General features: G+C 42.8%; 1 protein-coding gene across 3 annotated transcripts in view; it reads right to left on the bottom strand.

Moving 5' to 3' along the window:
- igsf9bb (immunoglobulin superfamily, member 9Bb) overlaps window positions 1–24,609 on the bottom strand; it is a 195,939-nt gene that overhangs the window by 54,786 nt on the left and 116,544 nt on the right. For all 3 annotated transcript variants that reach the window (XM_046307239.1, XM_046307240.1, XM_046307241.1), the window contains exons 6-9: window positions 18,303–18,444; window positions 12,627–12,772; window positions 1,313–1,455; window positions 85–225 (exon numbers count right to left, since the gene is read on the bottom strand). In XM_046307239.1, the coding sequence (XP_046163195.1) occupies window positions 85–225; window positions 1,313–1,455; window positions 12,627–12,772; window positions 18,303–18,444 (572 nt within the window). The remainder of the gene's footprint in view (window positions 1–84; window positions 226–1,312; window positions 1,456–12,626; window positions 12,773–18,302; window positions 18,445–24,609) is intronic.

Raw genomic sequence — 24,609 nt, 5'->3', positions numbered from 1 at the left:
CTAACTCGAAGCTTAGAAAATGCATAATGATTGATATACTAGCTAGCCCGCTACGTTAATTACTGTTAGTATCAGCCTGCGTACCTTTAGCACCAGAGGAGTGGGAGCGGACCATCCCTCAGAGCCCAGGGCATTGTAAGGCATGCAGGTGTAGGTGCCCAGAGAGTCCTCCGTCACCTCGGCCACGCGGATGCTCCCATCCTCCATTTGGCTCCAACCAGGGTACTGTGGGAACAAAGAGGGGCTAACGCTATGACATTGCAATGTTTGTATGGCTGGGCTCACCAGTGGCACAGCACTATCCCGTCATAGAGCAGAGGAGACTGTGGCTTCAAGGAAGTGAGAGGTGCGATCAGTCCCCAAATGTTCTCACTAGTTAAAAGTTCTGAATCAAAAGGGACTGAAAGCAAGAGCAGAAAGTAGGGGAAGGAAACAGAAAGAGCAGCTAGATTTTGTCTGGGATATACACAACAATTGATCCACCCCTAGAAGCCTTAAACTAGGAAACTTAACCACTAGGACGTCCACTTTAATGCACATGTGAAGAGCTTAGTTCATCACCTTTGTCGCAGTTCCAAGCCTGAGGAGATTTCACAGTCTGTCATCCAAATTCAGGTAGAAGTTGCCCTTCTAGGCACAGATCTACGATCAGCCTACCCCTTAGCCCTAAACTTAACCATTAGGGGGGAAAAACACAAAACTGACTTTAGATCAATGTCTAGACGGGGCAACTTCACCCTACTCCACTAAGAATTCAGTTCTGGGGGAAGATGTATAAGAAAATATACTAAGACTAGTAAAGTCTCCACCCCCCTAAACGGAAGTTTCGGGCAAGTCTATGGGCTAAATGTCCCCTCTTCCGAAATTCAAAAGATGCAAAATCGTGATTTGTCCAAATGATCATTGACGAAAAATCTGAGCGCAGAACAAAGTTCCTCGTTACACGTCGCATCCCACAATCTGTTGACAGATGCTACGATACCATCTTATGTTACGTGCGTCTGTCCATGAGAGTTTGGATTCAGTGATGTCAAACGGGTTTTAGTGATGTCAAACGTTCTGAACATTGCCGATAGAAATAGAACAAATAGAGCTGATACCATTCCCTATTCCTACCTAACAGACAACCATATCGGTTTTACACAATACATTTATCTCTGAACATTATGGGTGATATTCATTAGGCATAAGAAAAGGGACTTAAACCGGGAGGGGCTTCCTGAGCATGTCCAATAACAAAATGCACATTTTCGTTTTCCATTGCAAAACATTTAGCTACAGTGTGTTCTAATGAATATAACCCTTGATTCACCTTCTCTATCCGGAGGGGGTTGCCATCTTTTGTCCACTTGACCAGCGTGACAGGCGGGTTGGCGTCTACAGGGCAACGGATGAAGCCTGGCAGGCCAATGGCCACATAGATGGCAGGTGGCATGTCTTTGACACGGGCAGGGTCTGGGGCGAGAGAGAGAAATACAGTTAATTTGTATTGTATTTATTTCTGTATTTATTGGACAAAGGACAGATGGTGGGAAAGGTAGAGAGTTTGTCGCAAAGGCAGTGGGCTGGATTCGAAACCAAACCAACATGGGCAAATATACACTGAGAGTACAACACATTAGGAAAACCTTCCTAATATTGAGCTGCACCCGCTTTTGCCCTCAGAACAGCCTCAATTCGTCAGGGCATGGACTCTACAAGGTGTCCAAAGCATTCCACAGGGATGATGGCCCATGTTGACTCCAATGCTTCTCACAGTTGTGTCAAGTTGGCTGGATGTCCTTTGGGTGGTGGACCATTCTTGTTACACACAGGAAACTGTTGAGTGTGGAAAACCAAGCAGCATTGCAGTTCTTGACACAAACCGGTGCATCTGGCACCTACTACCAAACCCTGTTCAAAGACACTTAAATCTTTTGTCTTGCCCATTGCCCACCCTGTGTATGCCACACACACAATCTATGTCTCAATTGTCTCAAGGCTTAAAAATCTTTCTGTAACGTGTCTCCTCCCCTTCATCTACACTGATTGAAGTGGATTTAACAGGTGACATCAATAAGGGATCATAGCTTTCACCTGGATTCATCTGGTCTATTATGGAAAAAGTTTTGTACAAGGTGTAGACAGCGGCACTAACCGCTAGCTAGATCGCCCAGGCCACGAGATAAATATCTTTATGGTGGAGTAACATTGGTAGGGATTACGGGACCAGTACTGCAGCAGGAGACAGGGGAAATAACAGGTTTTATGAGCACGGGCTATCATTACATGATAAACTGTGCTTCGGTAGCAGCTGGTCTGAGAGCAGTAGCTGTGGAGGTTATGTGTGTGTTTGGAGTGGATGGGTAAACACTGACAAGTAAACAGAGAAATATGTTTTGAGTATGTCAATTCATTTTCCAAGGAAGGAGAATCCTAGACAAATATATAGAATGGCATTGTGTGGATTCAAATGAGTATAGAGCAGGATGACCTCTTCAGTATTCAGACAGAGGCGTCCGCGGCTGAGTGGAGTCACGGCTGATATAACTTTATCTGGCAGCACGGATAGACGAGAGGAAAGACACTAAAGTCAATGCCCTAGCCAATAACTTTGAACAAGCTCGGAAGCATTAGAATAGTAGGGCTGCTTAGCGAAGTAAGGTCAAAGTAGGTTGTTTCAAAGAGGTGTTTGCACGATGTCTTGCCAACCCGAAGAAAACTGTGCTGGCTTGCATATTTTTTTGCCACATATTTTCACAAATTGGTGGATGTGTAAGCAGGTCAGCTCAGTCCAACTTGATTTGGCTCAGTAGTGTATTCTGTGAGAGTGTCCATGGTATCTTGTTCAGTGTCACTATGTGGTAGAGATGACAGATTTGCCACTGGACCTTACATTACACCACAATGAATGGCACAAACCAACAAACTTGTCTGCACTCCCCATTAATTTCCTCTGTGCTGTCTAACCTTTTAAGCAGACAGGTCTCAGTGTGTCATGTCTGATGTGAATAATAAAGGACAGATTCAGACTTTGTTATATAGTCAGAGCCAGGTGATAATGGCTGCAGGAGGCCGGTGCTGCTTGGAAAGGAGCGGTTTGGAGAAGAATCCCTCTCAACATCTTAATCTTTGGCGAAGTGCCACAGTCTATTTATAGAGGAGGTGGGGTAGTGCCAGGCTCACTATAGCTCGCATACACACTTTCTCTAACATGCACATATCAACACATCTTTATTTTATGTCTGGTCTCGCTTTACCCCATGTACCAAAGCTGATTATTATGCGTAATTCACCAGTGAAAGGGAAGAAGAGAAGGGGACTGAAATTGAAACAGGAAAAGTTGTACTGCAATCAGTGGACTAGTGGGGCCGCTATCGCCCACGCTGTCTATCCCACCGACCGTCTGTAGCTGACGTCACTGCAGAGGAAAGGGTTTCCACAGAGAATGATGTCACCTCTCCCCCTCCTCCCTCTTTTGCGCTCCCTTTCCCTCACTCTTGCAGCGCCTGTCACACACGCACACAGTACAGAAACAACCGGTCACGGTCGCGCTGATCTAATTTTGTGTGAGTGTGTGGTGGCATATAAGGGTTGTGTGTGGATGCTCTCCTGGGGCAGGTATGGAAGCATGGTAGCCTGCAGCCCAACCAACCCAGAGAGGGCACAGTGATGGGGGGGATACACCTGAGAGAGATGGAAGAAGAGAAAGGAAGAGGGAGGGGGATGAGTGAGAACAGGCACAATGGAAGGGGAGAGAGAGAAAGAGATGGAGTTGACAATTTGGCTTCAGAAAGGCATAAGATGATGAGATGATCGGAATAAATACGGAGAGAGGAGGAAGAGACAGAGAGTGAAAGAGTGTCTGGGTAACTCAGACAATGCAGTGCCTATGCAGTATACAGTGCATTCGGAAAATATTCAGACACCTTGACTTTTTCCACATGTTGTTAAGTTACAGCCTTATTCTAAAATGGATGAAATAGTTTTTTCCCCCTCATCAATCTACACACAATACTCCACAATAACAAGGCAAAAACAGGTTTTTGTGGAAATATCACAAAAACCACATATGTATTCAGATTACAACCTCAAGTCTTCATAGGTATGACTTCACAAGCTTGGCACACCTGTATTTGGGGAGTTTTTCCCATTTGTCTCTGCAGATCCTCTCAAGCTCTCAGGTTGGATGGGGAGCATCGCTGCACAGCTATTTGCAGGTGTCTTCAGACATGTTTGATCGGGTTCAAGTCCGAGCTCTGGCTGGGCCACTCAAGGACATTCAGAGACTTGTCCCGAAGCCACTCCTGTGTTGTCTTGGCTTTGTGCTTAGGGTCGTTGTCCTGTTGGCAGGTGAACCTTCACCCAAGTCTGAGGTCCTGAGCGCTCTGGAACAGGTTTTCATAGAAGATGTCTGTGCACGTTGCTCCGTTCATCTTTCCCTCAATCCTGACTCGTCTCCCTGCTACGGAAAAACCCTTCCCCAGATCTGTGCCTCGACAGTCTTTTCTCTGAGCTCTACGGACAAATCCTTCGACCTCATGGATTGGTTTTTGCTCTGACATGCACTGTCAACTGTGGGACCTTATATAGACAGGTGTGTGCCTTTCCAAATAATTTCCAATCAATTGAACTTACCATTTACATTTACATTTAAGTCATTTAGCAGACGCTCTTATCCAGAGCGACTTACACAGGTGGACTCCAATCAAGTTGTAGAAACATCTCAAGGATGGTCAATGGAAACAGGATGCACCTGAGCTCAATTTCGAGTCTCATAGCAAAGGGTCTGAGAATACTATCTGTTTTTTATTTGTAATACATTTACAAAAATGTATAAAAACCTGTTTTTGCTTTGTCATTATGGGGTATTGTGTCTAGATTGATGAGGGAAAAAATGTATTTAATACATTTTAGAGTAAAGCTGAAATACTAAATACTTTCTGAATGCACTGAAGTGTACTACTGTCTATCAATGATTCCCAAACAAGTTTATTTGTCACGCCTTGGTCATTGTATTTTGTATTTCTCCTCTCCTGCGCTGTCGGAGTCTCCCGCCTGTTTAGCGTAGCCAGAGCCTTTCTCCTCTCCTGCGTTCCCGGAGTCTCCCGTCTGCCCAGTGCCGCCAGTCTGCCCAGCTCCGCCAGTGCTCCCAGTCTGCCCAGCGCCGCCAGTGCTCCCAGTCTGCCCAGCGCGGCCAGTCAAGCCCAGCGCCGCCAGACAACCAGTCTCTTCCAGATCTGCCAGACAACCATTCTCTTCCAGATCTGCCAGACAACCAGTCTCTTCCAGATCTGCCAGACAACCAGAGCGAAAACCGAAAGTAACCCCCAATTATTTATTGGGGGAGGGCGCAGAGAGAGAGTGGCTGAGTCAGGGTTCAGACCTGAGCCAACTCTCCCTGTTAATCGTGAAGAGCAGTTGCAGTGGGAGAGGCTGCACCACTTGGAGAATTGGACATGGGAGGAGGAATTAGACGGTAAAGGACCCTGGGCTCAGCCTGGAGAATATTGCTGTCCCAAGGAAGAAATAGAAGCGGATAAAGCAGAGAGGCGCTGGTATGAGGAGGCAGCACGGCGACGCGGTTGGAAAAGCAGCCCAAAAAAAGTATTGGGGGGAGGCTAGAAGGGAGTATGGTTATGCCAGGTAGGAGACCTGCACAAACTCCCTGTGCTCACCGTTGGGCTAGAGAGACCGGGCAGGCACCGTGTTATGCTATGGAGCGCACGGTGTTTCCAGTGCGGGTGCAGAGCCAGGTGCGGCACATACCAGCCATTCCTATTGGCCGGGCTAGAGTGGGCATCGAGCCAGGTAAGCTTGGGCAGGCTCGGTGCTCAAGAGCTCCAGTGCGCCTGCACGGTCCGGTCTATCCAGAGCCACCTCCACACACCAGTCCTCCGGTAGCAGCTCAACGCACCAGGCTTCCTGTGCGTGTCCTCGATCCAGTACCACCAGTTCCAGCACCACGCACCAGGCCTCCAGTGCGCCTCGCCTGTTCAGCGCAGCCAGCGCTTTCCTCCTCTCCTGCGCTGTCGGAGTCTCCCGTCTGCCCAGCGCCGCCAGTGCTCCCAGTCTGCCCAGCGCCGCCAGTGCTCCCAGTCTGCCCAGCGCCGCCAGTCAGCCCAGCGCCGCCAGACAACCAGTCTCTTCCAGATCTGCCAGACAACCAGTCTCTTCCAGATCTGCCAGACAACCAGTCTCTTCCAGATCTGCCAGACAACCAGTCTCTTCCAGATCTGCCAGACAACCAGTCTCTTCCAGATCTGCCAGACAACCAGTCTCTTCCAGATCTGCCAGACAACCAGAATCTTCCAGATCTGCTTGTCAACGTGAATCTTCCAGTTCCGCCAGCCAGCAAGGATTTACCGGAGCCTACTACCTGCCTGGGCTTCCTCTCAGTCCCGAGATGCCCCTCAGTCCCGAGATGCCCCTCAGTCACGAGCTGCTCCTCAGTTATGTGGGGATCTGGGTGAGGACTATTAGGCCATGGTCGGCGGAGAGGGTTTATTATCCCAGGACGCGAAGGGGAGGAACAAGGACATTAATGGAGTGGGGTCCACGTCCCGAGCCGGAGCCGCCACCATGGACAGACGCCCACCCGGACCCTCCCTATGGTTTGAGGTGCGTCCGGGAGTCCGCACCTTAGGGGGGAGGGGGGGGGGGTTCTGTCACGCCTTGGTCATTGTATTTTGTGTTTTTGTTATATGTTTGGGTAGGCCAGGGGTTTATATGTTTTTCGTATTGGGGTTTGTAGTATTTAGGATCGCGGCTGATTAGGGGTGTTGTATAGGCTTGGTTGCCTGAAGCGATTCTCAACCAGAGTCAGGTGATCTCGTTGTCTCTGATTGGGAACCGTATTTAGGCAGCCTGACTTTCGCTTTGTATTTCATGGGTGATTGTTCCTGTCTCTGTGTTGTGGTCACCAGATAGGCTGTAATAAGTTTCACGTTCCGTTTTGTTGTTTTTGTATTTAGTATCAGTTATTTCATGTACCGCGTTTTCTTCATTAAAGTCATGAGTAACCAACACGCTGCATTTCGGTCCGACTCTCTTTCTTCAACAGACGAACGACGTTACATTATTGAGCTTGAGGAATTTTGACAAAAACAATGCATATTTGTAGCCATAAGAGTTGTGCAAAGTTGGTAGAATCTTGTTAAAAAAAAATCACAGCTGTAATGGCTGTCAAAGGTACTTCCACCAAAAATGTACTCTGGGGTGTGAAGACGTATGCAATCTAGACATTGTTTTTAAAAAAATGGTTTAATTCCTTTTTAGATGTAATTTTAAGGCAGCAAAACGATAAACCTGAGAAAGGGGTGTGTAGACTTTCACTAGCGGCTGTACATCACCACGCCCCCAGAAACCAGAAAGTCACACTATACACCTACTATAATCACACTATGCACCTACTATAATCACACTATGCACCTACTATAATCACACTATGCACCTACTATAATCACACTATGCACCTACTATAATCACACTATGCACCTACTATAATCACACTATGCACCTACTATAATCACACTATGCACCTACTATAATCACACTATACACCTACTATAATCACACTATACACCTACCATAATCACACTATACACCTACTATAATCACACTATGCACCTACTATAATCACACTATGCACCTACTATAATCACACTATGCACCTACTATAATCACACTATGCACCTACTATAATCACACTATACACCTACTATAATCACACTATAAACCTACTATAATCACACTATACACCTACTACGCAGCCCTAATTGTCAATCGCTCAGCAGTCCGTTAGCTGTCAAAAGACCTCAGTGGCAGGCAGAAAACAAGAATATCATTCAAATTCTAAAAATAGAACAGCATTGGCTAGCTAGAAATGTCTCTGCCTCTCTGCATTCTGGCTCGGGTAGTGACTTGCTTTGGGAAATCGGTCGCTACTTGAGAGAAAAAAGCTCCCTCTCTCTCCGCAGCCTGTGTCAAAAAAAGTGTCTGGTCTCTGAAAGCGATGATGTAATGCTCGCTACCCTCCCTCCTGACTGGTGCTGCCTGCCCCTCCTGCCCTTCCTCAGGCGCATGAGAAAATAAATATCCAATTTGGAGCCGTAGATGAGGAGAGAGTGGGGGAATGCAAAATGTCTGTTGCCTTGGCTACCCAAACGAGTCATCACTACCCGCAGACGCAGGGCCACATTTCTCGCCAGTGGATGGATATTACTGGTGCTCAACGCTCATCCCTGCCTCCATTCATTTGGAATACAATATGGCTGATTTACCTCAGGGGAATGACGAGGCTGGCGTACTTGAAAGTCACGACTCATAAATGAAAGGCGGGCTGTGAATAATATTGATTAATCAATGCCAGTGTGACCGAAAACTAAATAGAGCGTATCATGCATGGAGAATATTGCTGAATGTGAAAGTGACTCGAGTGACCTGGAAGAAGAGTGACTTCAAGGTCACCGTTTCAATTCTAACCCGCACGGTTCCCAGCATTGGTGTGCATGTGTTGGGGTTAAGAGACACAGAGTGTGTGTAGTGGTTGGATGGATCAGGGTTGGGGCTAATATGCCCGCTTGGCCGAGCTTGGGAGGTCTGGAATTGGCTTGGAGTCCAATGTAACCTCCAATCAATTACACAGTGCAGTGGATAGAGAGAGAGGGTTTCTATCTAACTTATTCTATACCATGGCCAGATATAGTGCCATATTTCCTGTATTCAGATTCAAAAGGCATTAGCTTACATCAAATGTACATACAGTAAGATGGAAAATTGTCTTTGACTTGTTGATAGCTTGGGACTGACAATAAGGTTCTATCTGCAAAAAGATGATTCTGAGATAATTGGACTTAAAGTTCCAAACCCTTAATGGCTTGAATGGTGTCGGCCAGCGGCATAACTTAAACTGGGAATAATAGGGGGGGGGGGGCAGAATATGGCTGATGTACAGTTGAAGTCGGAAGTTTACATACACTTAGGTTGGGGTCATTAAAACGCATTCTTCAACCCCTCCACCAGTTTCTTGTTAACAGACTACAGTTTTGGCAAGTCGGTAAGGACATCCACTTTGTGCATGACACAAGTAATTTTTTCAACAATTGTTTACAGACAGATTATTTCACATATAATGTATTGTATCACAATTCCAGTGGGTCAGAAGTTTACATACACTAAGCTGACTGTGCCTTTAAACAGCTTGGAAAATTCCAGAAAATGATGTAATGGCTTTAGAAGCCTCTGATAGGCTAATTGACATCATTTGAGTTAATTGGAGATGTACCTGTAGATGTATTTCAAGGCCTACCTTCAAACTCAGTGCCTCTTTGCTTAACATCATGGGAAAATCAAAATAAATTGTAGACCTCCACAAGTCTGGATCATCATTGGGAGCAATTTCCAAACGCCTGAAGGTACCAAGTTCATCTATACAAACAATAGTACGCAAGTATAAACACCATGGGACCACACAGCCGTCATACCTCTCAGGAAGGAGACGCATTCTGTCTCCTAGAGATGAACGTACTTTGGTGCGAAAAGTGCAAATCAATCCCAGAACAACTGCAAAGGACCTTGTGAAGATGCTGGAGGAAACAGGTACAAAAGTATCTATATCCACAGTAAGACGAGTCCTACATGGACATAATCTGAAAGGCCGCACATCAAGGAAGAAACCACTGCTCCTAAACCTGCCATAAAAAAGCCAGACTATGGTTTGCAACTGCACATGGGGACAAAGATCATACTTTTTGGAGAAATGTCCTCTGGTCTGTTGAAAAAAAATAGAACTGTTTGGTCAAAATGACCATCGTTATGTTTGGAGGAAAAAGGGGGAGTCTTGCAAGCCGAAGTACACCAACCCAACCATGAAGCCAGGGGGTGGCAGCATCATGTTGTGGGGGTGCTTTGCTGCAGGAGGGACTGGTGCACTTCACAAAATAGATGGCATCATGAGGGAGGAAAATTATGTGGATATATTGAAGCAACATCAAGACATCAGTCGGGAAGTTAAAGCTTGGTCGCAAATGGGTCTTCCAAATGGACAATGACCCCAAGCATACTTCCAAAGGTGTAAAAAAATGGCTTAAGGACAACAAAGTCAAGGTATTGGAGGGGCCATCACAAAGCCCTGACCTCAATCCCATAGTAAATTTGTGGGCAAAACTGAAAAAGCGTGTGCGAGCAAGGAGGCCTACAAACCCGACTCGGTTACACCAGCTCTGTCAGAAGGAATGGGCCAAAATTCACACAACTTATTGTGGGAAGCTTGTGGAAGGCTTCCCAAAATGTTTGACCCAAGTCAAACAATTTAAAGGCAATGCTACCAAATACTAATTGAGTGTATGTAAACTTCTGACCCACTGGGAATGTGATGAAAGAAATAAAAGCTGAAATAAATAAATCATTCTCTCTACTATTATTTTGACATTTCACATTCTTAAAATAAAGTGGTGATCCTAACTGACCTAAAACAGGAACGTTTTTCTTGGATTAAATGTCAGGAATTGTGAAAACTGAGTTTAAATGTATTTGGCTAAGGTGTATGTAAACGTCCAACTTCAACTATATATCTGGTGGCTATGGAGAAAGATGGATAAAGTGAGAATGACATGGCTTGGGAACACCTCATGGATCCTGTAGTCTGACGGGGAAGACTGGGTGAAAGCATGAGGAAGCTTTTTTAGAGCATTCATTTTTGCCAACCTCAACAGAAAAGTATCCTGAAGAAATAGTCAGGCTAACACAGAGTGGGAATTGTCATGTTTTCAAACTTTGGGTTGTCATGCATATATAATTATGCATAGCTTATCACATTGTTAATACTGTTATGTTTTATGTGTCTTTTTGTTGCTCTCCAAGTCTTATGCTACCACTCTCTTAGGAACCAGAAGGAGAAAGTGGAGAAACTAAAAGTGTTCCATCTGACATGGAACAAGACAGCAGATTCATCTGGAATGGCATTTTGTTATGTGATGAGAGATGGAAATAAAAGTGTGTATGATGTGACGATAGTACAGAGGCCATAAGTCTCTGAGTTTGTAAACCTCACGTTGAATGTTTGTCATCATTGTTTGTTCATTTTTAAATTTCATGTTTTATTATCCTTGTTTGTCCATTTAGAAGTAATTTCCAAGTTCATATAAATTGAACATTAGGACGCTATTGTTCAAGAGGAGGGACTGTCGGATTCAGGCTAAACTTTGAACATTGAGATATTAAATACATGATAGATCAAAAGCATAGAATATAAGGAGTGAAAAAGACCGGGTTTTATGTCAGAAGTTAATGGCTTTGGAATGTGTTGGGTGGAGATCTAGGAAACTAACAACGCCACTGAGGGAGACTGGGTAATGTATAACGTTTACATTGTCGGGATATGTTATTGTTAGCCATTAGGGATCCTCTGGGAGGAGAGGAAACAGTCTTGTATCAATAACCATGACAGCCTTGAGTTGGGGAGGAGTGAGCACTTTGGGGTAGAAGTCAGGTTAGATGAAGTGAGGAAGAACAGGTATCACTTAGGTTCTGTCTAGCAACAGAGATGCATTGGATGTTCAGTTGTGGAGGAGGAGACTCAGCCTAGGAGAAAGGGTTAAATATCAGTGTTTGTGTGAATATTTTGTGTTTTCTGAATTACAGCTGTAACGACCCTTTGGGAAGAATTAAACTTGGTTAAGCTTCTCTAGTGTCTGCGAGTTATTTACTCTGAGAAATGAGAACCTAACAGGGCTCTGCTGCAGGGTGGTGGACCCCTAAGGACAGGACGGGGCAGCTTTATTGTGTGCAAGTAAAAAGTGCTCTACAGTACTATTAGTCCTATGATATTAATTATAAGAAGGATTTGCTGTTTCTGTTTGTTAATGTATATTTGAGGTGTATGTGGTTTCTCTTTTGTTTTGTGTTTCCAAACCTTTCCCTTGTGAATGAAAAAAAAAACTTAAATATGTGAACTGGGAAGGAAATTGTGTCCGGAGAGAGTTGAGTTATTGACTAGACTGCTGGGGGTCGGACATGCAGGCGGCTCGAGCTGGATGGTCGGTCAGGCTGAAATTTGATATAGAGGACGTCTTAATCAACAATCAAAAGTCTTTGTGTTTTTTCAAGAGTTGTTATTTTGTTAGGCTATTGGTTAAAGGTGCAACAATATTTATTATTGAATTACCTTTGATCTACTTCAGTCTTATTAATCACTTAAACACATTTAATAATGATCTCTTACCTAGCTTGATGACTTTGGGCATTTTTGCTTACTTTTTGTTCTAAATTCGAGACGGCATATTGGATTGTGTAAAAATGCAGGAAACTTTTATATTTTATAATCCCAAGCTCTCTTTGCGGCTCATTAGAGTGGGTAGGTAAAGTATAACACTCATTAAGTAGATTAGGTAGAGAACAGCATCAGCAGGACTGAGTGTACTTAGTTGCAGTGGGACCGCTCGACAGCACAGCTGCAGGTTCAAGTTGCTCTTATAGGTACAGATCTAGGATCAGCCAATGTCCTTTGTATGGCTGATGAGCAGAATTAGGTATGTTCGTTAGGATGGATCTTGCTGTAGTGTACACCCAGTAGCTCTGTGTGTTCTAATGAACACAAGTACATAAGGGGTAGGGGTTGACTGTAGAGGATAGGGCCAGACACTCACATTGCACTGTGACCTGGGCCCAGGCGGATGGGGGCTGGCCCAGGCTGTTGCTGGGGCTACAGGTGAATCTCCCAGCATCTTCAGGCTTCACACCGCTGATGATGAGTGAGCCGTCCACCAGAATACTGACTCTGTCTCTCAGTCCACTGCAGAGAAGGGAGGGAAGAGCATCAATATAGAGCCTATAACCACTTCCACAAGTACAATTGTCACTTTATTATGCATTAACGTCAACTAGGTGAGACTAGGTGAAAATTCCATTTAAGTGGAAGTTAAGATATGCCCAAATAGCTAGGTTTCCATCCAATTGGCGACCTGACTATTCTAAAATATGCATAAAAACATTATGCACATTTTCCTACCAGAGGTGTGTTTCCATCAAACTGACTTGTTACGGATAAAAAGGTGATGACTGGTGCACATAAACACTTTTGCGCTTAATTCCCACTTAATTCCCATGTACTGAATACAAAAAACAGAAGAACAATGTGTTCGTATTGCATTTTCAACTCTACCGATGGATTTGTCATAAAAACGGTTTCTCTCTAGACAAGAGTTCGCTGGTGAAGTGGACAGGGTAGGTTATTTGATGAGATATCAATAAGAGCAAGATCATTGGACCTGATAATTGGCAGCCAAGCACCAATCATCATGTCACCAGCGTTCAGGAAATGTGAATGATCATCATGTCACCAGCGTTCAGGAAATGTGAATGATCATCATGTCACCAGCGTTCAGGAAATGTGAATGATCATCATGCACTTAACCACAATTTGAAGTTCATCATAACTTATTTCATCTACCCATAAACTCAATGCTTTTCCAAGTCATGATGGTAGTCCTACAAAGTAACGTGTCATCGCGCTACTCCACGTTTACTTCGATATGATGGTAATTATATCAGTATTTGCACATAAAGGCGTTTCTACCAAAATTGTCGCATAATAATCCATTTCAAAGACAAAATAATTATCCACCCTTGCGTATTTTGTTTTGTCGATAATTTTTTTACCAATAATTCCTGGTTTCCATCAGGCCTGTCGTGAATCTTTTCAAGCGGCAGCCATCTGGTAATTCATTAGCATGAAATGGTTGGATGAAAACCTGGCTAATGACTAAGACAGACGTGTGACTATGAAAAATAACACAGAATAGTGAGCCTGAAATTATGTGGCTTCACAATGCTTCTTCAGGACAGTGCCCAGGTGGCATAGAGTGTTGAATAATTTTCAAATATCATTAGCATTAATACTATTTTCTCAACTTCCCTGTCCTACAATAACAGAGAAACAGTCTCCTTATAGCCAAATGAGGGCTCTTCCATGGTCTCTCCTTGCTCCCCATCTCCCTTCCACTTAGGAAGTTCCTTCTCTGGGCGGGTTGAAAAAGCCCATAAGATCCTATTTTGTTCTATAGAGTGTACAGGCCACGCATGAGTGGACGTAGGATGGCTGGGGGGCTCAGTGGGTGGCCCATAATCACAGCTAGTGGAGCGTGGAATGACACAAGCACTGTGTCACTAGATATTCCTGTCTCTAGGGACAAGAGGTGGTGGTGGTTAGGGGGGTCTTCTATCAAGTTTCAAGTGTTATTAGCCATATCATATGTACAGGATACACGTGGTATAAACTGTCCAACTAAATGCTTACTTGCAGGTTCCTTCTCGACAATGCAACAACAATGAGAAATGATAAAAGATAAGAATACAAAAACATAAAGTAAATAGAATTGAATAAACATTTTAGCATCAGTAGAATACAGGAAGGCACAATATATATTCCAATATTTACACATGTATCAGGGAAGTTGAGATTGGGGGGGGGGGTCATGTGTTTAAATTGTGCAGTATTAGCAATAGCAAATAAGAGTCTGGTAGCAGCAGTTGTGATGCGTGTTTGGCATAAACGTACAGTTCCTTCAGAAAGGATTCATAACCATTGACGTAGTCCACATTTTGTTGTGTTACAGCCTGAACTCAAAATGGATTACAAAGAAATCTCACTTATCTACACACAATATCCCATAATGAAAGTGAAAACATGTTTTTAGACACTTTTGCAAATCACACCCGATTCAATACATGTTATAATCATTGTTGGCAGCGATTACAGCTGTGAGTTGTTCTGGGTAAGTCTCTAAGAGCTTTGCACACCTGGATTTGTTTTACATTTTCACGCTCTGTCAAGATGGTTGTTAATCATTGCTAGACAGCCATTTTCAAGTCTTGCCATAGATTTTCAAGCCGATTTTATTTCAAAACTGGAACCACTCAGGAACATTCAATGTCCTATTGGTTAGCAACTCCAGTGTATATTTGTGTTTTAGGTTATTGTCTTGCTGAAAGGTGAATTCATCATTCCCAGTGTCTGATGGAAAGCAGACAACCAGGTTTTTCTCTAGGACTTTGCCTGTGCTTAGCACCATTACGTTAAAAAAAAATCCTTGACGATTACAAGCATACCAATAACATGATACAGCCACCACTATGCTTGGAAATATGGATAGTGTGTTGTATTGAATTTGCCCCAAACATAACACTTTGTATTTAGGATATAAAGTGAATTGCTTTGTCACATTTTTCTCCGTATTTCTTGTTTTGGATTCATGTTCATGTTTTGGAATATTTATTATTCTGTACCGGCTTCCTTCTTTTCATTCTGTCATTTAGGTTAGTATTGTGGAGTAACTACAATGTTGTTGTTCCATCCTCCGTTTTCTCCTATCACAGCCATTAAACTCTGTAACTTTTTAAATTCACCATTGGCCTCATGGTGAAATCGCTGAGCGGTTTCTTTCCTTTCCGGCAACTGAGTTAGGAAGGATGCCTGTATCTTTGTAGTGACTGGGTGTATTGATACACAATCCAAAGTGTAATGAATAACTTCTCCATGCTCAAAGGGATATTCAATGTCTGCTTCTTTTTTTACCCATCTAGCAATAGGTGCTCTTCTTTGCGAGGCATTGGAAAACCTCCCGGGACTTTGTGGTGGAATCTGTGTTTGACATTCACTGCTCGACTGAGGGACCTTACAGACAATTATATTTGTGGGGTCCAGAGATGAGATGTCATTAAAAAATCGTGTTAAACACTATTATTGCATGCTAGTTACTATAGGACATGTTAAGCAAATGTTTATTCCTGAACTTATTTAGGCTTGCAATAACAAAGGGTTTGAATTATATTTGAGTCAAGACATTTCAGCTTTTCATTCATTTGTAAAAATGTCTAAAAACAATATTATGGAGTATTGTGTGTAAGCCAGCTCTAAAATGTAGAACAAGTCAAGGGGTGTGAATACTTTCTGAAGGCACTGTGTGTGATGTGTGTGTGTGTGTGTGATGTGTGTGTGTGTGTGTGAGTACGTAGAGCCAGTATGTTGTTCTACCTTTTTCTATCTCTATCTGCTCACTGTATTTCTGTCTACATTATGGTGACGCCGCCCAATCCTCTTCCACCTTCCCTTACTGACTCTCTTATTTTCTCTATCTTCCTTCTCTCGTGTTCCTCTACCTCCTTCCTAGAGCTGGACGATATAGACAGATAAATTGACCTATTCTTCTGCGAGAACGATGAATCAGCGCTAAATTACATGAATTACCTTTTTTCCGCGAGGTGCTAGAGCTGAAAGTTACTTTACATTTTCGGGCAGGGCTCTAGACAATCTTTTTCCAGCGCCAAGTAAAACAACTGAGATGGTAGCCTACGATTCAAAAAGTAAGCTATTTCATCAAACATATCCAGGAAATGCTTGATTGATATTTTGGTAGGCACCCTGTCAAAATAGATGCAGAATGATCAGATTTATTTTTGGCTCTTCAGAGAACTTGCACACATCTTTGCCCATAATGGTCTATAGGTTATATTATTCAACCCCTGAGGAAGTGAGAACTCAAAACACTAAGCTATGTTGCTAACTCTAAATATGATAGTGTCGTTAGATAGCCATGTAGGCAAATTGATTAATCAGTAAATGTAGGCTAATGTCCTACAAAAACTTTCCAACACTAGGCCTAGGCTACTTGATATACTGTAGGCCTATTCACTGCAAATGGTACGCTCCGCTCGGCTCAAAACCATACTAACCACAGACCACTCCGATTGTAAAGTGTTGCACTGAACATGAGAAATACATGACATACTCACAGAAAGCTTTGACTCTCCTCTCTGCCACTAAAACAACAGTAGTTGTAGTAGAGTATTTTTCACGCAATAGCATTTTGAGCAACGGTCATGCACAAGTAGGACTTAGATGACCAAACACACTAATGTATACATGGACCCATGAATGTAAGCTAGTGTATTAGAGGATGTCCACATTGACATGACAACAACACATTTTGACATATTCTTATAGAGTTGTGAACTCAGTCCATGAATGGTTGCTGCTGTTTCTTGTTGTGCTAGCTATGGAACATGTTTAAAATAAACTGTCAACTACATTTTCTTTGTCTGAAGCACTTTGTGATAGACAATGAAGATGTCATGGCCTGTAGCAGGAGATGTGCCTATCCTAGAAGACCTTTTTAGTGGAACACACACACACACACATTGGAAGAACTTGTCCCGATTTATGTTTTTAAATCATTGATGAAGAATTTTGAGGCTGATTCCCTGACCTGTGAATGTTTTCAATTAGCTGTTTTATGATTTTGTTATACTCTTGTGAATTCTGTCGTTTTTTACTAGATTACCTGTAGTTTTTCATGTTGTCTGTCTGTAATTGTGTAAAGACTAGGTGCTGCCTATCTTGGCCAGGACGCTCTTGTAAAAGAGACTTCAAATATCAATGAGCCCTTCCTGGTTAAATAAAAGTAAAACATGTAAAAACACACACATCACGTGAATATGGTAAGACAGCGATGGGCCCAATCAGATTACAGGCTCTTGGTCAAGACCCTGTGCCCTGCGGTTCACACATGCACGCTAAACGCATGCATGGATGCACGCTAAACGCATGCATGGATGCACGCTAAACGCATGCATGGATGCACGCTACACGCATGCATGGATGCACGCTACACGCATGCACGCTACACGCATGCGTGGATGCACGCTACACGCATGCGTGGATGCACGCTAAACGCATGCGTGGATGCACGCTAAACGCATGCGTGGATGCACGCTAAACGCATGCGTGGATGCACGCTAAACGCATGCGTGGATGCACGCTAAACGCATGCGTGGATGCACGCTAAACGCATGCGTGGATGCACGCTAAACGCATGCGTGGGTGCACGCTAAACGCATGCGTGGGTGCACGCTAAACGCATGCGTGGATGCACGCTAAACGCATGCATGGATGCACGCTAAACTCATGCATGGATGTACGCTAAACGCATGCATGGATACACACATGAACACAAGCACACAAACACATTATATCCCTGACATAATCTCCTCAATATATTCTACATTAGACAAAATAGTCCAAAATAGTCCACATTACAAACAATTATGAAAGTGGCGGGATGGTACAGAATATATTATGATAACACATTTCATAGCAAAAATGCACCATAAAACTCAGACTATGTATAGCAGGGGTCTCAAACTACAGCCACGCGAGCCAAATGCTGCCTGGGAGCTTATTCAATGTGGCCAGCGTTGTAGTGTGTGGGGTGGTGGGGGGTGGGGGATGGGGGATGGAACAGTAATGAACCCGATCATAACTTTACTTCTTGAAGAAGACATTGTCATCCTCCCAGAACCAGGTGTATGTGAGGTTGCCGGGGTAGGCCTCAGCTAGGCAGTCCAGCTTGGCGTCTTGGGATATGTTCACCGTCAGGTTCTGGGGAGGGGACACAATGAACGGTGGCCCTGGGAGAACAGAAAGCACAAAAAAAGGGCAATTACTTACATTCACTTTATTTGCATGTACTCAAACACATTGACTTGATTTGATTTTAATAGAAGATACGAGAAAAGAATTGACAGAATATAAGTAGACTACATCGGAAGTACATGCAAAAGTGTGAGGTGGAAAAGACAACGCAGGCTTGAATGAAAACCTCACCTGATTGGTAAGTAAATTCACTTTCAAATTTAAATTATAAACACATTTTCAAAGTTTTCCAATTAACATAATGGCCAATTTCTTATTCAGCATATATAAGGTGACATGCTAGCTAGTGTTGTCAAGATAGCAGAATTTCGACTTCAATACCGATACCAGGTTTAGTATCATGATACCATCACAATACTCGATACCAAAAGCAAGACCACGGCAAAAGTAAACACAACGTATTAGCTAAAGTCACAGAATGGCACTTGATTCAGGCAGATAAACTCAGCTACTGCTCTGTTCAATCGCTGGGCATCTTTTGAGTTCAATGTCATCCATTTGTCAGAGACAACCATGTATTTTTATTTATCCGTTATTTTACCAGGTAAGTTGACTGAGAACACGTTCTCATTTACAGCAACGACCTGGTGAATAGTTACAGGGGAGAGGAGGGGGATGAATGAGCCAATTGTAAACTGGGTATTATTAGGTGACCGTGATGCTTTGAGGGCCAGATTGGGAATTTAGTCAGGACACCCGTTTAACATCCCATCCGAAAGACAGCACCCTACACAGGGCAGTGTCCTGGGGCATTGGGATATTTTTAGAACAGAGGAAAGAGTGCCTCCTACTGGCCCTCCAACACCACTTCCAGCAGCATCTGGTCTCCCATCCAGGTACTGACAAGGACCAACCCTGCTTAGCTTCAGTAGCAAGCCAGCAGTGGTATGCAGGGTGGTAATACATAAATTATACAATCATACAATCAATAAGACTTTGTTTTATGAATATAACTATGTAACAACATAATGGTAATTTATTTGAATGGTAAATCTCTATTGATAAAGTGGGTTAATCAATATGTAGCCTTGGTCTATTCACAATACAGGTGAATACATATTCAATAGGAGTGTGTGCATCCATTGAGTTGAGGTTGTTTAGGCTGATTTCATGGGGCTACAGATTACAAAAAATATCTTTCCCTTCCATTTAGGACTTATTTTATGGACTGATGAACCGAGAAGAGAAGTAGCAATCTCTTACTTAATAGAAGTGTGCGCTGTCTCTTTAAGACCCAGACCCATGTCATTAACGAGGCACATGCATACACCGTCAGTTCGAGGGAGAATTAAGTGGTGACGATTTTGTGTATTGACGTTCAGCTGTTAGCTAGCAAGGAAAGTTAGCTTACAAAGCTGGAAGCTATCGGTATCATCTTACATTGTAAAGTGTTCTAGCCTGTATGAACATTGTTTTGTAAAGAGTAATTAACAGTTTCAACCGTTCTACATGTCGTGTTGCATTATTCCAATGTGTTAACATCTGTGCACCATGAGTGGGGAGCAAGCTCTAGCAATGAGTGAAGCAGGCACAAAGTATGCACGAATAAAGGGACCATCGATTGAGTAGATAGACATACTTGATCCTCAATCAGTATAAAACGTGAGACATATTGGACAGAAGTTCAGACAGTAACAAAAATCTTAGAAACAAACAGTTTTTCATGTACTATTATCGAAAAAGTACAGAAGCTTTGGTATACCGTGCAACACTAGCTAATGCTATCGCAATCTCTGTTAAACTGGGGCACGTTATGACATAAAATGACAACAGGGGGAGTGGGTCAGTGTGAGAGAGAGAGCCAGAGCCAGAAAGAGGCTTTCCACAGATATCACAACTTCCGACCTGACTACGTCACATCATAATGGCACACAGGCTGTAGATGAGGAAGAATTACCCTGCCCGTGCAGGGGCCATGAGGAAAGTATACACATAGTGAACACACACACAATGGACGTGCATGCACAGTGAAGATAGACAGTGTTCACACACAATGGTGATACACACAGATAGTCTCACACACCTCCACCACCACGCAAGGAGTTCATTAAGGCAGGTGTAGCAGAGATCATGTTGACACATGATTCAGCTAATTAAGGTCCAGAGGAGCAGCTGACCAACAGAATCAGGTTTTAGAGCAGTGCTAGAGCAAAAGCCTGTACACACAGTAGCGCTAAAGCAGTGTACGCACATCCAGACCTACAGTATCTAAACTAATGAAGAATACCTGCACACTGATGAATGCTCTCGCAGTTTTATTTTATTGTGAAACCACAATATCTATTACTTACCCACAGTAGCTCTGCCGGTAGGGTTGACTGACCACCTGTCTTTATTTTCCTGTGAGGGAATTTGTCTGGTGTGCTTCAACAATAAAAAATAAAGGCTTCTAAACAGCTTCTACCCTCAAGCCTCAAGACTCCTGAACAGCTAATCAAATGGCAACCCCCCCCCCCCTTCTATGCTGCTGCTACTCTCTGTTGTCATCTATGCAGTCACTTTAATAACTCTACCTACATGTACATATTACCTCGACACCGGTGCCCCCGCCCATCGTCTGTACCCGTACCCATAGCCCTGCTATTGTTATTTACTGCTGCTCTTAATTATTTGTTATTCTTATCTCTTACTTTTTTGTTGGTATTTTCTTAAAACTGCATCGTTAGTTAAGGGCTTGTAAGTAAGCATTTTACTGTAAGATTCGGTGCATGTGACAAATACATTCTTGCTTCCTAGCCCGCCGAATATGGACCTTTTGTTGTTATGCCCGCTTGGCAGCTGGTATTTGTTGTCATTGTCCTTCAGCTACTTCTATCAAGAGGGCAAACTAGCTGCTAGGCTCTCCATTCGGCTGGCTGGCAGTTGCAGCCTTGGTCTCCATGGATACCAGCATAGTAGGGGTGCTGAGGGTTCTGCAGTACCTCCTGAAAATCTTAATTTAAAAAAATTATATAATAAAAAAATATATTTTGGGAAATAATGAGTTTTTCCTAAAAGTAGTGCACTGGGCCTTTATTAGTCTTGTATTAGGGGACAAATATAACCGTCTGTAGAGGGAGCAAACATTGCGGCCCCTCCAATTAGTTACATCATCCATTCGGATAGTCTCCATGCATTTCATCCTTGAAATATGAAAAAAAAAACATGTAAATAGACAAAACAGATGAGACGGAAGCGACACCACCCATCACGATTACAGTGCCAGTCCAGAAGAAAAACATTGTTTTTTAAATGCACAAAGACGCAAAGTTTAAAAAAGTGCAAGTCTGGGTCTGTGTGGATTGCATAAGTGCAGATAAATGTATGCCTCAGTCTTCATTTCCTATTCTTTTCATGTCCCTCCAGTTCTTCTCCACAGCCTAATGTGCTTAACTGTTGCCTGCCAGCCCCTGCAATGAGAGGAGGAGACTGCCGCTTCACTGTTAGCCCAACAGGAACATTCTGGGAACGCTTTTGTCTGTGAATCAGCCATGATAATGTGTCATAGAAACGTTCCGGGATCTTTGATGTCTGGAATAATAATAGGATAATGTTTCAGGGACATGACTAAGTATAGGGAGAGAGATGTGCTCTATGTCATTATGAGGAATAAATGGGGTACGTACCTACAGGTAAGGATGCATGTATGTTAACATGTGTAAGCGGTTGGGAAGTGGTTTAAGTGAGCTTTGGTGCAATAGTGGTGAGAAGGAAAGATGGGCCATCTTGCTCTTTTTCAGTCTATGACATTTCATCAGTCGTACCAGCTCATTTAAATCTGTCTGCACCAATGGTGGGAAATCCTCGTAAACACGTCATAACGTGCACACACAAACACACACGCATTTTAATCATTTAACAGATGCGCACACACAATTTTGAGCTGATCGCATAACAGAAGCCACACAAGCACACCCACAGAGTCCATCCCTCTCCTTTAGCCAGCTTGGTGATATTGACTGGCAGTATGGTAGTTCTGATCCAGAGCCCAGGGCCTGAGCCTCTAACAGTAGGAGAGTTCTTATCTGGAAACCCAGTGTGTGTGAGCGCGTGTGTAGCATTGGCACAGCTGGAAACATTGCCCTCTGCAGATTTACTTAGTTGATCTAGTGACGATCGGATTCAGTGGCTTACCAACAGGGACACTGAATTACCATAATCCTTACCCCCAGCGTCATCTGCCAATCAAAAGCCACCACTTTTTAAACACGCACCAACAGAGAAACCGGCTAAGGTCCAAATGGAAACAATGGTTGTCAAAGCTAAACATTAACAACTTCATAGTTAAGAACACTATAACAATATGGAACAAAATTAAACATATTCTACAAGAACCAATATCACTCCCTAAAAACCATAGGGAAAAATCTTTGGATAGATTCACCGATAAATTGGTCACATGGAAAACTAAAGGCATGGAAACCGTAAATGACTTGGCAACAGGAAATAAATGTATTTCTATGACCAGTGGAAAAAGTATCCAATTGTCATACTTGAGTAAAAGTAAAGATAACTTAATAGAAAATGACTAAAGTAAAAGTGAAAGTCACCCATTAAAATACTACTTGAGTAAAAGTCTAAAAGTGTTTGGTTTTAAATATACTTAAGTACCAAAAGTAAATGTAATTGCAAGTCAAAGTATAAGTATTTTTTAATTTACAGATATCCAGGGGCACACTCCAACACTCAGACATCCTTCACAAATGAAGCATTTGTGCTTAGTGAGTCCGCCAGATCAGAGGCTGTAGGTTTGACCAGGCATGTTCTCCTGATAAGTGTGTGATTTTCCATTCTCCTGTCCTGCTAAGCCTTCAAAACGTAACAAGTACTTTTGGGTGTTGTGAAGAAAAAAAAGTTGTCAAAAATATGAATAGTACTGTAAAGTACAGATACCCCCCAAAACGACTTAAGTAGTACTTTAACATATTTTTTACTTAATCACTTTACACCACTGTCCATTACATAATTAAAAAACAAATTTTAGACTGACCAATGTAGATATATACACATTGGAATACATGTAACTTAAAAGAAACATATCACTAAATTTAGATTTGAAATATTTTGGACATCAGAACAACCTTGAGGGAATCTTATGTGAGACAGAAAAGGATGTTCATATGATAGGTAAGATATACAAAACCTGCAAGAAAGCCTATACAACTGACAATCTCTTCGAAAAAAATATCAACTACTGGAACCAAGACATAAAAATAACTGATGTTGGCACAAGATGGAGGGAATGTTGGAACATCATTAACAAAATGACAGTTAATGAAAATGTACACTTAATCCAGCATAAACTAATATATAGAATTTATTAAGACAAAATTCACAAATTCCACAGCACAATGGGCAAGTCATGGCTTAAGTGTAAAGCTATAAATGACTCAATAATACATGTGGGAATGCTATGAAGTCCAAAAGTTATGGGTGGAGTTAAAGTCTGTCAGAAGTATTACAATGTAAACTTATTTTGAATCCATCTGTCTGCCTATTTCAAGACATGGTAAATGAGGGTGCAGTGAGATACCCAATGGACTAGATGGTACTTTTATCGTCAATCATCTTGAAAAAACGTATACTTAAAAACTGGAAATCAAAACAATCATCGCTCTTTCTCAAACAACTCTTAGTCCATACTCTACCTAGCGTCGACTCCCGTGGTGTTTCCTGATAGATCTGAAAGGATTGGATAAGTGCAAGGCAATATGGTGATGGCTCAATCATGAACAGAAAAATTAGGAAGGTCTGCACTCAGTATTTGCCGTGACAGAAAGGAAAATGAATTCCATCCACCTACCCGGCTCCATTAGATCTACCAACACCAAAGGGGCCAGACTAGACAGTATGGATAAAGGGATGTTTTTGGACCTGGTGTCACGCCCTGGTCATTATATTTTGTGTTTTTGGTATATGTTTGGGTAGCCAGGGTGTGACATGGGATTATATGTTGTGTTTTCGTATTGGGGTTTGTAGTAATTGGGATTGTGTATGATTAGGGGCGTGTCTAGTTAGGCTTGGCTGCCTGAGGCGATTCTCAATTGTAGTCAGCTGCTTATCGTTGTCTTTGATTGGGAACTGTATTTAGGCAGCCTGAGTTCGCGTTGTGTTTTGTGGGTGTTTGTACCTGTCTCTGTGTTAGGCTGTAATTAGTTCAC

This window comes from Oncorhynchus gorbuscha, linkage group LG16 (assembly GCF_021184085.1).
Source record: "Oncorhynchus gorbuscha isolate QuinsamMale2020 ecotype Even-year linkage group LG16, OgorEven_v1.0, whole genome shotgun sequence".
NCBI classification, from domain to species: Eukaryota; Metazoa; Chordata; class Actinopteri; order Salmoniformes; family Salmonidae; genus Oncorhynchus; species Oncorhynchus gorbuscha.
The sequence above is the reverse complement of the archived record's forward strand: the minus strand, read 5'-3'. Positions and strand labels throughout refer to the sequence as shown.